This window comes from Oncorhynchus tshawytscha, unplaced genomic scaffold (assembly GCF_018296145.1).
Source record: "Oncorhynchus tshawytscha isolate Ot180627B unplaced genomic scaffold, Otsh_v2.0 Un_contig_14354_pilon_pilon, whole genome shotgun sequence".
Taxonomy (NCBI): Eukaryota; Metazoa; Chordata; class Actinopteri; order Salmoniformes; family Salmonidae; genus Oncorhynchus; species Oncorhynchus tshawytscha.
Window position 1 is genome coordinate 5,001 of NW_024607849.1, and position 15,081 is coordinate 20,081.

Here is a 15,081-nt window from a genome sequence, read left to right on the forward strand (position 1 = left end):
TAGCCTACCTGGTTAAATAAAGGCGTTCTCAACTAGCCTACCTGGTTAAATAAAGGTGTTCTCAACTAGCCTACCTGGTTAAATAAAGGCGTTCTCAACTAGCCTACCTGGTTAAATAAAGGTGTTCTCAACTAGCCTACCTGGTTAAATAAAGGTGTTCTCAACTAGCCTACCTGGTTAAATAAAGGTGTTCTCAACTAGCCTACCTGGTTAAATAAAGGTGTTCTCAACTAGCCTACCTGGTTAAATAAAGGTGTTCTCAACTAGCCTACCTGGTTAAATAAAGGTGTTCCTAACTAGCCTACCTGGTTAAATAAAGGTGTTCTCAACTAGCCTACCTGGTTAAATAAAGGTGTTCTCAACTAGCCTACCTGTTTAAAAAAAGTGTTCTCAACTAGCCTACCTGGTTAAATAAAGGTGTTCTCAACTAGCCTACCTGGTTAAATAAAGGTGTTCTCAACTAGCCTACCTGGTTAAATAAAGGTGTTCTCAACTAGCCTACCTGGTTAAATAAAGGTGTTCTCAACTAGCCTACCTGGTTAAATAAAGGTGTTCTCAACTAACCTACCTGGTTAAATAAAGGTGTTCTCAACTAGCCTACCTGGTTAAATAAAGGTGTTCTCAACTAGCCTACCTGGTTAAATAAAGGTGTTCTCAACTAGCCTACCTGGTTAAATAAAGGTGTTCTCAACTAGCCTACCTGTTTAAATAAAGGTGTTCTCAACTAGCCTACCTGGTTAAATAAAGGTGTTCTCAACTGGCCAACCTGGTTAAATAAAGGTGTTCTCAACTAGCCTACCTGGTTAAATAAAGGCGTTCTCAACTAGCCTACCTGGTTAAATAAAGGTGTTCTCAACTAGCCTACCTGGTTAAATAAAGGCGTTCTCAACTAGCCTACCTGGTTAAATAAAGATGTTCTCAACTAGAATACCTGGTTAAATAAAAGTGTTCTCAACTAGCCTACCTGGTTAAATAAAGGTGTTCTCAACTAGCCTACCTGGTTAAATAAAGGTGTTCTCAACTAGCCTACCTGGTTAAATAAAGGTGTTCTCAACTAGCCTACCTGGTTAAATAAAGGTGTTCTCAACTGGCCTACCTGGTTAAATAAAGGTGTTCTCAACTAGCCTACCTGGTTAAATAAAGGTGTTCTCAACTAGCCTACCTGGTTAAATAAAGGTGTTCTCAACTAGCCTACCTGGTTAAATAAAGGTGTTCTCTACTAGCCTACCTGGTTAAATAAAGGTGTTCTCTTCTAGCCTACCTGGTTAAATAAAGTTGAAAAAATATATAAAAAATGTTCACAATCCTCGACTGATTTCAATACAACATAAACATGTCATAAATAAATAACGTCACTCACCCTAACGTCAGGACCAGACTCCACAGACCACAGGTTGGGTTGGTCCTTCTCTTCCTCCTTGTCACCAGTGGGAAACCAGCTAGGATAATATTACACAGATGGATTAGATTACATCAGATATTCACTTGTTTATTGATTTGATAATTAAAGTATGAGGACTCTCCAGCCGGAGACAACATTATATATGACCTCAGTTATATTACTCTGTCAACTAGTAATAGAGAGATGAACATCACAGAGACATTAATACAGAGATGAACATCACAGAGATGAACATCACAGAGACAACATTATATATGACCTCAGTTATATTACTCTGTCAACTAGTAATAGAGAGATGAACATCACAGAGACATTAATACAGAGATGAACATCACAGAGATGAACATCACAGAGACAACATTATATATGACCTCAGTTATATTACTCTGTCAACTAGTAATAGAGAGATGAACATCACAGAGACATTAATACAGAGATGAACATCACAGAGATGAACATCACAGAGACAACATTATATATGACCTCAGTTATATTACTCTGTCAACTAGTAATAGAGAGATGAACATCACAGAGACATTAATACAGAGATGAACATCACAGAGATATTAGTACAGAGATGAACATCACAGAGCCATTAATACAGAGATGAACATCACAGAGCCATTAATACAGAGAAGAACATCACAGAGACATTTAACATTAACACAGAGATGAACATCACAGAGACATTAATACAGAGAAGAACATCACAGAGCCATGAATACAGAGATGAACATCACAGAGATATTAATACAGAGATGAACATCACAGAGACATTAATACAGAGATGAACATCACAGAGACATTAATACAGAGAAGAACATCACAGAGACATTAATACAGAGATGAACATCACAGAGACATTAATACAGAGATGAACATCACAGAGACATTAATACAGAGATGAACATCACAGAGACATTAATACAGAGATGAACATCACAGAGACATTAAACATTAACACACAGATCACCTGGTTAATGTGATACATGTGTTCTACTGTAGTGTTTCACTGAGAGCCTGAAATCCAGACCTGTTTTGTGCGAACATCCCAGCTAGCGCATAAAGTTGCACCCCTTATTCTATTTGTGCTTTTCTTAAAAGTATGATTGAAACATTCAGTGAACGTTGAAGGAAGTTCTTTTTTTTAAACTCCAAATAACCAATAATTCCATTTCTCTGAGTGTTAATAAAACCTCCCAGGAAAATGTTCATGGAACCATAGTAAGACGTTCTCAGAACCTCCCTGGAACCATAATTAGACGTTCTCAGAACCTCCCTGGAACCAAAGTTAGACGTTCTCAGAACCTCAGAACCTCCCTGAAACCATAGTAAGATGTTCTCAGAACCTCCCTGGAACCATAGTAAGACGTTCTCAGAACCTCCCTGGAACCATAGTTAGATGTTCTCAGAACCTCCCTGGAACCATAGCTAGACATTCTCAGAACCTCAGAACCTCCCTGAAACCATAGTAAGATGTTCTCAGAACCTCCCTGGAACCAGAGTAAGACGTTCTCAGAACCTCCCTGGAAACATAGTTAGACGTTCTCAGAACCTCCCTGGAACCATAGTTAGACGTTCTCAGAACCTCCATGGAACCATAGTTAGACGTTCTTAGAACCTCCCTGGTACCATAGTTAGACGTTCTCAGAACCTCACTGGAACCATAGTTAGACGTTCTCAGAACCTACCTGGAACCATAGTAAGACGTTCTCAGAACCTCCCTGGAACCATAGTTAGACATTCTCAGAACCTCCCTGGAACCATAGTTAGACGTTCTCAGAACCTCCCTGGGACCACAGTTAGATGTTCTCAGAACCTCCCTGGAACCATAGTTAGGCGTTCTCAGAACCTCCCTGGAACCATAGTAAGACGTTCTCAGAACCTCCCTCCTTCCTCCCAAGAACCAATGGTAAACCAAAAATGTATGTTCCCACAGCTTTCAATGAACCATATGCGCTAGTTGGGATTACACTTCTTGTACTCCATGTCATATGCCAAATTATGTTGACAAGGAGTAGAATGTTATCACAAAATAGACTGTTGCCTAGGCTAAGAAGATCCCGTAGGGTTCAGAGCCTGTTTTGAGAGGGAGACCTGGCAAGACTTGTTTAGCAGGACCAGGCTAACTGTAGAATTAGATAGCAGGACAAGGCTAACTGTAAACTTGATTAGCAGGACCAGGCTAACTGTAGACTTAGTTAGCAGGACCGGGCTAACTGTAGAATTAGATAGCAGGACCAGGCTAACTGTAGACTTAGTTAGCGGGACCAGGCTAACTGTAAAATTAGATAGCAGGACAAGGTTAACTGTAAATTTGATTCGCAGGACCAGGCTAACTGTAGAATTAGATAGCAGGACTAGGCTAACTGTAAACTTGATTAGCAGGACCAGGCTAACTGTAAACTTGATTAGCAGGACCAGGCTAACTGTAGACTTAGATAGCAGGACCAGGCTAACAGAATTCGTAAGTTAGGCTAACTGTAGACCTAAGTCAGGCTAACCGCACCTGGAGGTGAAGAGAGACTTCTCGTTGATCATCTGGACTCTGAAGATGTTGACAGCCTTATAGATGTCTATCACATCCTGGTACTTCTCCAGTAGATGCCTGGAGAGAGAGACAGGATAGAAAAGATTCACTCCACAATATCACCACACTTGACAAGATTAAACACAACAATGTGGAGTTCAGACACTATAAACATCCATAGGCAATCAATGTCATCAATATCAATCAGCATACCTCATTTCAACAATATCAATCAGCATATATTATATTGTATCAGTTGTATTACATTAATATCTCCTCAATATACCTGTAATATGTCCCAGACTCATCCTTCTGGTTCCTCTGGTCTGGCTTCATGTCCTCTCCCCCCCACTGGTAGCAGGGGCAGGGGAAGAGGTTTAGCCAGGGGTAGAAGCAGGGGCTGGGGTCTGGTCTGGTCCTCTCTCCCAGGGGCAGGTTCTGTGCCAGGTAAGGTCTGAGCAGGGCTCTGGGCAGCAGAGACACCAGCCAGTAAATGGGCTCCTCATTTACAATGTCATGGAAGCTCTGGAGGTACTGACGCACAGCTGCAGAGGGCTGGATGGAGGACAGGTTCTGTAGGCAGGAAGAGGAAGAGAAAGAGATGGAGGAAGTGAGACAAAGAGTTTACTATGTGGTTATGGCTAAGCTTAGCTGAATACGTTTCAACTCAGTTTCACAGTTCCTGACATTTAATAAAAGTTAAAATTCCATGTCTTAGGATCACCACTTTATTTTAAGAATGTGAAATGTCAGCATAATAGTAGAGAGAATGATTTATTTCAGCTTTTATTTATTTCATCACATTCCCAGTGAGTCAGAAATGTACATACACTCATTTAGTATTTGGTAGCATTGCCTATAAATTGTTTAACTTGGGTCAAACATTTCGGTTAGCCTTCCACAAGCTTCCCACTAGTAGGTGGGTGAATATTGGTCCAGTCCTCCTGACAGAGCTGGTGTTACTGAGTCAGGTTTGTAGGCCTCATTGCTCGCACACGCTTTTTCAGTTCTGCCCACAAATCTTCTATGGGATTGAGGTCAGCGCTTTGTGATGGCCACTCCAATACCTTGACTTTGTTTTCCTTTAGCCATTTTGCCACAACTTTGGAAGTATTCTTGGGGTCATTGCCCATTTGGAAGACCCATTTGCAACCAAGCTTCAACTTCCTGACTGATGTCTTGAGATATTGCTTCAATATATCCACATAATTGTCCTGCCTCATGATGGCATCTATTTTGTGAAGTGCACCAGTCCCTCCTGCATGTCATAAATAAGTACGTCACTCAAGCTAACATCAGGTCCAGACTCCACAGACCAGAGGTTGGGTTGGTGCAAACAGTTCTATTTTTGTTGCATCATACCAGAGGACATTTCTCCAAAAAGTACAATCTTTGTCACCATGTGCAGTTGAAAACCGTAGTCTGGCATTTTTTTTTAGGTTTTGGAGCAGTAGCTTCTGCCTTATATCCACTCGTTTCACTGTAGATATAGATACTTTTGTACCTGTTTCCTCCAGCATCTTCATAAGGTCCTTTGCTGTTGTTCTGGGATTGATTGTTCATCTGAATGGATATGAATGTATATGGGTTTCTCAAATATCCTGTAAATTAAATCTTCCCTGTCATGTTGTCAGGCACCAGGTTGGATCTAATTAAAATCTTCCCTGTCATGTTGTCAGGCACCAAATTTTCTTAAAGGAAACTCTGAAATGGCTTCTTGATTATATGAAGATGTTTTAATATTCCCAAATGACTGGAAACCAGCTATAAACTGTCATGTTAAACGACCTTGAACTGAATGAAGTAAAGGGAGTCAAAAAGGGAAAAGATAGAAGATATTATTGATTTACGTTTTGGGGTGTGTCTAAGTACACCACAACCTGGGTAGCCGAAATTGAACTTGAAATTAACCAAAACAAAAAAAAGTTAAATATGAGTAAGGGAACACCCCCCTGAAATGGACAAAAATGAATGGGAAGTCATTGGCACTGGACAAACCATATACACGGTGTCCAATACCACTCAATTCGGCGTCGTTTCATTCAAAGTTGATTGCAAATGCCATATGGCAAATGCCAGGTGTAACACTTTAAAAATCCAACTGGTGGCGAGCTTGCTCCACCGTGGTTTTTCATATTGGAAATGTAATACAAGTCAACATCCAAAAGTAAAATTTTGAAAAAGTGAAAAAAAAAAACTTATCACCCCTTAAAAAAGTGCTTTCTGGACCGTTTTTCGAAATTCTTTAGAATTTGGTGTCAATTACACATGTATAAGAACTGTATCAACATACTTTAGCCATATTTTATTTTTTATTTTTATTTTTTACTAGTGCATAAGGCATATGTTTTGTACATTTGCAACATGATTTCATAGGAAGTCAAAAGTCAAAAGTCAAAAATAGCTAAAATGTTGAAAAAACTTCACACCCTTAAAAAAGTGCTTTCTGGACCATTTTTCAAAATTCTTTCGATTTTTGTGTCAATTACACATGTATAAGAACTGTATCAACATACCTTAGTCATATTTTATTATCATACTTTTTTTAAACTTGTGCATAAGGCATGTTTTCTCCATTTGCAATATGATTTCATAGGAAGTCAAAAGTCAAAAATTGCAAACATTTTGAAAAACTTCACACACCCTTTCTGGACAAATTTTCAAAATTCTTTCGAATTTTGTGTCAATTACACATGTATAAAAACTGTATCAACATACTTTAGCCATATTTTTTTTTTTTTTTTTTGACTTGTGCATAAGGCATATGTTTTGTCCATTTGTAATATGATTTCATAGGAAGTCAAAAGTCAAAGTCAAAAGTCACTTTTTGGGGTCCAAATGCCATAAGAAATTTGACATAATCAAAAATCCTGCAGAAATGCAAAATTGACTGGCCTGATGAACACAGGATGGCCGGGCAGTGATAGTTGCTCCTTTCCATCGCTTGTTGTGTTGATTTCATCATGTCCACTTGGTGATGATGTTTTTTTCACTGTTGAATCATATTGCAAATGCACGTGCATTTGCAATATGTTTCAATGGGCATTTACCATCACGAATTTGTCATGCTCAAAAATCATGCAGAATTGCAAAATTGACTGGCCTGATGAACACAGGATGGCTGGGCAGTGATAGTGGTTCTTCTCCATCGCTCGTTGTGTTGATTTCATTATGTCCATTTGTTTTTGTTTTCTCACTTTTGCAAATTCACTGTGCATTTGCAATATGGTTCAATGGGCATTTACCATCACAAATTTGTCATGCTATAAAAATCCTGCAGGAATGCGAGATTGACTGGCCCAATGAACTCGGGATGGCTGGGCAGTGATTCTGGTTCCTCTCCATCGCTCATTGGGGTTGATTTCAGAATGTCACTTTGGTGATGGTACCTCACTGTTTAAACATATTGCAAATGGACAATAGTCACCAGCAAGTCACTGTCCATCAGTGATATCATTCGGTAGATATCATTCGGACACCAAACTGATACAAACTGACACCAAACCCACTTTTTCCAACTCGCTTAGTAGCCAACTATCACATACCTCAGAGCTGGCCCAAAATTCACAACGCCTTCTGTTCAAACCATAATAAAAACGTGAAAAACGTAGTAACGTTCTAGCTGCGGGTCCAGTTCTGATGTTATGTGTAGGCCTAGCTGAGGCGACCCCAAATCCCAAGTTTCGGCTCAATAGGTCATTTGGTGCTGGAGCAAGACTCTAATTGATGCTGAAAATCCATTTTTTTCCATGCCTTGCTACGGGGTCCTTGAATGAGCAATCGGACAGAAACGTTGGGGTCCGTCTATATGTGCCGAGGCGGTCGCAATGCACCTTGTCTTGCAACTCTGGGACATTTCTAAATGTTGTCATTTTCATGATGCAAAAATGAATTGAAGTTATTGCAAATGTACGAGGCTCTGTTTCTCGGTCCGAGAACCTTCTAGAGCCACCTAACTCACCACGCACTATCGACCTGAGGTCTAGAACAGGTTTCTAAAGTTTCAGTACTCTAGGTCTGATGGTTCTTTTTTAGCTCGAACAAAGGTAACTATTGCAGGCACTGTCTGTCTCTACGCACCCCAATGGGTCCCTCCTTTTGGAGTTTTGGAAAGATCTGACTTTTTTAACCCTTCGAAACAGCCCCTGAGACACCAATTATGGCACTTCCGGTTGGCACAGGAAGCTATAAATAAACTCATATCCTGATTGGGGTATGCCTTTACAGAATCCTGAGTTTGAAGTCTTTACGTTAAGAACTGAGTTATTTACGGAGGGTTTAGTGAGTGTGTGTTATTTCAGAAAATCACAGAAATCTCGCAGAGCTACGCAGCACACTTTAAAAAGATTCATATGAACACCCTGCAACTGGATCTGTAACTGTTTGTTTTTTTAAACTATTTTTGAACATCACCAATTTGACATTGTACGATTTCTCGTAAACAACGATAGATAAATGTCTGGTTCTTTTTTTATTGACACCGTAGGTTCCTTTACTTTGACGTGAAGTGCAAAAATTATTGCTCTATTTTCATTTTGGACCTTTAATCCCAAAAAATGGCCATAACTCAAAAACCGTTGAGGCCTAGATGCCATCTTGTTTGGGGCCAATTGCCCATTATGCCAAACCTATGCTCACCAAGTTTCGGCTTCGAAATATTTTCCGTTTAGGAGATAAGGCCACGTCGTGATTCGTGATGTTTTGTACATTTGCAATATGATTGCTTATGCCCTCTTGCGGGATTTACCGGGACAGCGGAAAAATGACCAAAATTTGATTATTTTATAAAACGGAAACCGAATGTCCGAGAGAGTTCGTTTGATGACTTTCCGGCCCTGCGGCACGGCCCGACGCCGTCCGGGGATTTTACAAACGTTTTCGGACGTCTAGTAAGGGACCATACATTTGCAATATGGACTTTCTCACTAACCATATGGCGAATGTCAAAATGTTCCCTTAAGGTATGCAATTGAAAATGTTTATGGAAGGTTTTTGGAATTGATAAATCACCTTCTACATTCTAGTTGAATTTTCTTGCTATAAATCCTCTTAAAATATATATTAATATATATTATCTTAAATTGTAAAAATAGATGTATTATCTTAAATGATATATTATGATATATTATCTTAAGTTGTATAAATATATATATTATCTTAAATTGTATTTTAAGATATATTATCTTAAATTGTATATTAAGTGTGATTGTTATAACAGCTTCCTACCAGGTGTGGTGGAGTTTGGATCTGGGCCTTCTTCAGTGACTCCTGGTAGCGTTGATGTGTTCTCTGGAGAAACATCATGATGTCTGGAGGACCCTGGACTGTTCTGATCAGCACCTGGCCCACACACACATTTACACTGTTATACAGAGCAACTTATCTTAAGATAGCTAGGGACGACAACCACGTATCACAGTCATAGTAAGTAAATCTTTATGGTATTGGTTTTATTTAATGTATTTTATTTTCACCCGCAGCATGGTGATGACTCTGTCCAGGTATAGCACCTCCTGGTGGCAGAAGTCAGCATAGCAGCGGGCAGGCAGACGTCTGGAATACATCCCTCTGAGGAAGGCTGAGTCGAGGATCTCATCTGCTACTCTCTCACTGGTCTCCCACAGGACGTCATAAATACTCACCTCTTCAACCAGCTCTGGGGGAGGGAGGGGCAGTGTTCACAACTACTACTGTGGTACAGTTTAGCAATGATTAGTACAAAACCCAAAACAGATCATAAAAAAAACAGTTTTTCAACACTCTGAGCACAGGTAGGGTTTTTTGAGCACATTTTGAGCACATTTTGAGCACATTTTGTGGAATGTCTTTCCTTCTTAATGCATTTGAGCCGATCAGTTGTGTTGTGACAAGGTAGGGGTGGTATACAGAAGATAACCAATCAGTTGTGTTGTGACAAGGTAGGGGTGGTATACAGAAGTTAACCCTGTTTGGTAAAAGCTCAAGTCCATATTATGTCAAGAACAGCTCACATAAGCAAAGAGAAATGGCCGTCAGTCATTACTTTAACTTTTTAGGGATAGGGGGCAGTATTTGGAAGTTTGGATGACTGAGGTGCCCAAAGTAAACTGCCTTTTGCTCAGGCTATCCTAGAAATCCTCTTCCTCTTTAACGGGATATCTTCAACATTCTAAATCTCCTTTCATTTAAATCTCCCATTTTAAATCTGACTTCCAACATTCTATTCACTCTAAACAATCTGACATTTAGAAGAGGACAGCTGATGATGTTGGTACTTGTGAATGCTATACCCTTTCAAACTTTCAAACATGTTGAACCAATCTGGAATTTTTTATCCTCCAAGAAAATCTCATCCTCGTTAATAAGGATCCGCCTCTTTTTTTCCAATTTCGCCACACATCTAACTGCCTGTAGCTCAGGCCTTGAAGCAATGTTCAACTCATTCCAAATCATCCAAATTGGGTTGAGGTCGGGTGATTGTGGAGGCCAGGTCATCCGATGCAGCACTCCATCACTCTCCTTCTTGGTCAAATAGCCCAAAGAGCCCGGAGTTGTGTTGGGTCTTTATAGTCCCACTAAGTGAAAACCAGGGATGGAGTATCACTGCAGAATGATGTGGTAGCCATGCCGGTTGAGTGTGCCTTGAATTCAAAATAAATCACTGACAGTGTCACCAGCAAAGCACCATCACACCTTGATCCTCCATGAATAACGGTGGGAACCACACATTCACCTACTCTGCGTCTCACAGATACACGGCGGTTGGAACCAATAATCCTAAATCTAATCTAATCTAAAATCGAATGTCCATTGCTCGTGTTTCTTGGCCCAAGCAAGTCTCTTCTTATTATTGTTGCCCTTTAGTAGTGGTTTCTTTGCAGTAATTTGACCATGGAGGCCTGATTCACGCAGTCTCCTTTGAACAGTTGATGTGTCTGTTACTTGAACTCTGTGAAACATTTATTTGGGCTCCAATTTCTGAGGATGGTAACTCGAATGAATTTATCCTCTGCAGCAGAGGTAACTCTGAGTCTTCCATTCCTGTGGCGGTCCTCATGAGAGCCAGTTTCCTCATAGCGCTTGATGGTTTTTGCGACTGCACTTGAAGAAACTTTCAAAGTTCTTGAAATTTTCCACATTGACTGACTTAATTTCTTAAAAACATTTTCCAACAAAGCAGATGAATCGCTTACCTTTGAAGATCTTCATCTTTTTGAAATCCCAAATGTCCCAGTTACACAAAGTCCTTCTTTATACCCCCCCAAAAATAAAAAAAACTTTATTTGGCGCGTTTGATTCAGAAATACACCAGTTTGAACTCACCCAACATGCCTACAAAGGAATGTAAAAAGTAACTTGGTCCAAACATTTCAAGCAACGTTTCTAATCCAACCTCAGGTACCCTAATATGTAAATAATCGATCAAATTTAAGAGGGAATAAACTGTTTTCAATACTAGAGAAAAACAACGAGTCATTCACGCTCACCAAAATAGTAGATTCCTTCTGAGTGACACTTAAAAAAGAAAACGATCACTTCTTAATTTTTCCCATAAAAAACATTGAAACATCGAATAATTTCAATTTCAACTATTTCTAAAGACTGTCGGCATCTAGTGGAAACCATAGGAACTGCAATCCTAATAATTTGGCTTTCCCATAGAAAACCAAATACTTATTTTCCACCATAATTTGCAAATACATTCATTAAAAATCCTTTTTTCTCATGTCTGTCATTGTTGAAGTGTACCTATGATGAAAATTACAGGCCTCTCTCATCTTTTTAAGTGGGTGAACTTGCACAATTGGTGGCTGACTAAATACTTTTTTGCCCCACTGTATGTTATACTCAGAGACATGATTTTAACAGTTTTAGAAACTTTAGAGTGTTTTCTATCAAATACTACCATGCATATGCATATCCTAGCTTCGTAGCTTAGTCTATCCGAGGCAATGGGTCAAGACATTCCTACCTCTCTCGTGTGTTTTCTTCTGACTTGGAATTACTGCTAAACCAGATCTAAAAGAAAATGAAATAAAAAATATACATGAATGTAATTGCGTGTTAATATGGTCTCTGTATAAAACGTGTCCAGATAGAAGATACATAGACCTGCTACCTTGTCTCCATAGAACACACATAGAACCTCAGCTCTCCACAGGACACGTCATTCCAGCCCTGCCCACCTGTTGTCAAGACAAATCTCACTTCAGTTATTTCAATGTCCTCAGAGTGTGTTTGTGTTGTGTGTGTGTGTGTGTGTGTGTGTGTGTGTGTACCTCCAGTGTGTAGCTCCATACAGTTCTCCCCCTGTCCAGAGTTACTGGGCTCATCCTCCTCCCAGTAGAAACTGTCAACAGCTGAGCCGTCACTCCACAGCCACATCCCCTCCTTATCACAGAAACACATTGCTTGATGGATTGAAACCACTTCATTGTTTTTAAACAGAAAGTACGTTGAGTTTTTGCCTCTGTAAACTGTAGACATTTGACAGACTGACAGACTGACTGATGAATTATTGACCCCATGTACCTGAGCTGCATCGTAGCCTCCCATCCAGACCGGCTGGTCTGTGTGTCTCCTGACCAGATCCTGGACAAACACCTGTTGACCCGGGCTGTGAACCGACACCAGGTTCCCTCTGTGCTGGGAGCAGTACAACTAGAGGGACAGTCAGAGAACACTGTGTTAGCCCGCTGAGCTAAAGCCGTGGCAGTACCTCAGGGAGCGAAGATCATTGCAGGCTAGAAATGGAAATTTCCTGAATTAAATGTGTGCTAGTCTTGAAGTATCAATGGTTGTGAAATAGTAATAGTTGTAGTAGTGACAGCAGTAGAAGTGGTACTATTGGTGACAGAAGTAGTACTAGTAGTAGTAGTAGTTTTTAATTTAACTAGATTTTAAAGTATAACATTTTATGTGAAAAAAACTGATTTTAGCTTCATTCTTTTACCATGGATTTGCCCTAAATCAATGCCTAACCAACTCTACTACAGCAACAGAACAAGTTGACTTTTAGTTTCTCAGTCTCTCCCAATTACAAGCGTTACCTCTGCAGTGGCCCAGGTGGCCCAGACGGGGTAGAAGGAGAAGCAGCGATGCTCATTCTGATGCCACCCGGCTGGGCATGGTGACTGGGAGTCCACCCCTTCCACCTCCTCCTCTGTAGTATTCACCACCACCCCCGGGGCAGCATCCAGCCCTGGAACAACAACACACACCGACAGTACGTACTGTTCAAGAGCTGTGCTTGACTTAGTTTACCTGGTACATTGGAAGCAATTAAGGGAATAATCCCAAAAGTGCAAACTAAGCTAGAATCAAGTAGCACCTCAAATACTGTATAGCATCTAGAGTTGGGTTTGACTAGATACAATGCTATTTTACTGTAAACAAATTGACAACAGACTTTCAGCACGCTTCAACAACCACAGCGTTTACACAAATGGTGAATGATTGGCTGAGTGAAATTCATGATCAAAAGATTGTAGGAGTTGTTTTGTTAGACTTCAGTGTGGCCTTTGACGTTATCGTTCATAGTCTATGGCTTTATACCTCCTGCTATAATGTGGATAAAGAGTTACCTGTTTAAATAAATAACAATTTGTACATAAGAATTTGTTCTTAATTACAGACCTGCCTAGTTAAATAAAATAAAGAATAAGAATTTGTTCTTTACTGACCTGCCTATTTATATACAGGTTAAATCAAAAAAAAGTGTTTTAACAGAACACAGAGGGTGTTCTTTATCAATCATTTGAACTGTTTACACACACACACCGTCTGTTTTTCAAGTTTCATATTGACCTGTTGCGAGGTGCAGAGCCATCACTATACAACAAAGCAGCAGAGACATTCTGCCAACCGATCTACAGAGGAAACAATGATATTACATTACATAACAACTTAACTCTACATTTAATAACCTCTAATAGTGTTAAAGGGATCCTGGATACCATTTTAATGTCTCCGTGTGCATTAGGAAGGAAGGTAGTGGTTGTTTCACGAACAAATGCTATTTAGCATTAGCACAATGACTGGAAGTCTACAGGTACGGTAGCATTGCTAATGCACCTGTAGTCTTCCAGTCATTGAACTAGAATCGTACATTATGCATTTAACATAACTTATTTTAAAATGGCATCGCATAACATGACAAAACGTAACACAAATTAACTTTTAAGTGACATAAGTTAACATGAGCAGCTCCATCTGTAAAGCACATTACCTGGACAGCACATTACCTGGACATGAATCAGAGAATGTTGAGAGTAACACAGTGACAGTAGTAGTAGTAGCTTGGTCTTGGTAGTGTAGCTCAGAATCAGAGAATGTTGAGAGTAACACAGTGACAGTAGTAGTAGTAGCTTGGTCTTGGTAAGAATCACAGTGTAACACAGTGACAGTAGTAGTAGCTTGGTCTTGGTAGAGTAGCTCAGAATCAGAGAATGTTGAGAGTAACACAGTGACAGTAGTAGTAGTAGCTTGGTCTTGGTAGTATAGCTCAGAATCAGAGAATGTTGAGAGTGCCTGAGCTGGCTACTGCTTCTGGCTTGGATTAGTCACTGTTGAGAAATAATAAGGTACTGCAGAACAGCATCCAGCCCATATCGTCCTCTCTACACTAGTGGGTGTGTCCTAAAAGCCTCAGCCCTGCCCACTCTCATTATCAGTCAAACTAGAAATACATCAATAACCTGCTAGTTCTAACAACACATCTCCTGCTCTGACAGACTAGAATCACATCAACAACCTGCTAGGTTACGGTACAGAGTCAATGTGGAGGCTATATACAGGGTATTACGGTACAGAGTCAATGTGGAGGCTATATACAGGGGGTACCGGTGCAGAGTCAATGTGGAGGCTATATACAGGTGGTACCAGTGCAGAGTCAATGTGGAGACTATATACAGGGGGTACCGGTACAGAGTCAATGTGCGGGGGAACCAGTTAGTTGAGGTAATATGTACATGTAAGTAGAGTTATTAAAGTGACTATGCATAGATAATAACAGAGAGTGGCAAACAGCGTAGAAGGGGTTGGCAATGCAAGTAGTCTGGGAAGCCATTTGATTAGATGTTCAGGAGTCTTATGGCTTGGGGGTAGAAGCTGTTTAGAAGCCTCTTGGACCTAGACTTGGAACTCTGGTACCGCTTGCCATGCGGTAGCA

At 40.1% G+C, this 15,081-nt stretch overlaps 1 protein-coding gene across 1 annotated transcript in view; it reads right to left on the bottom strand.

Moving 5' to 3' along the window:
* Positions 1-14,291, bottom strand: part of LOC112238045 — a 16,618-nt gene extending 2,327 nt beyond the window's left edge. Inside the window, exons 1-12 of the mRNA XM_042312678.1 lie at positions 14,156-14,291; positions 13,719-13,780; positions 12,962-13,113; positions 12,444-12,572; positions 12,191-12,302; positions 12,031-12,097; positions 11,884-11,930; positions 9,407-9,588; positions 9,159-9,272; positions 4,219-4,505; positions 3,912-4,010; positions 1,361-1,439 (exon numbers count right to left, since the gene is read on the bottom strand). Coding sequence (XP_042168612.1) covers positions 1,361-1,439; positions 3,912-4,010; positions 4,219-4,505; positions 9,159-9,272; positions 9,407-9,588; positions 11,884-11,930; positions 12,031-12,097; positions 12,191-12,302; positions 12,444-12,572; positions 12,962-13,113; positions 13,719-13,780; positions 14,156-14,163 — 1,338 coding nt within the window. The 5' untranslated portion in view covers positions 14,164-14,291. The remainder of the gene's footprint in view (positions 1-1,360; positions 1,440-3,911; positions 4,011-4,218; positions 4,506-9,158; positions 9,273-9,406; positions 9,589-11,883; positions 11,931-12,030; positions 12,098-12,190; positions 12,303-12,443; positions 12,573-12,961; positions 13,114-13,718; positions 13,781-14,155) is intronic.
* Positions 14,292-15,081: the final 790 nt, after the last annotated feature.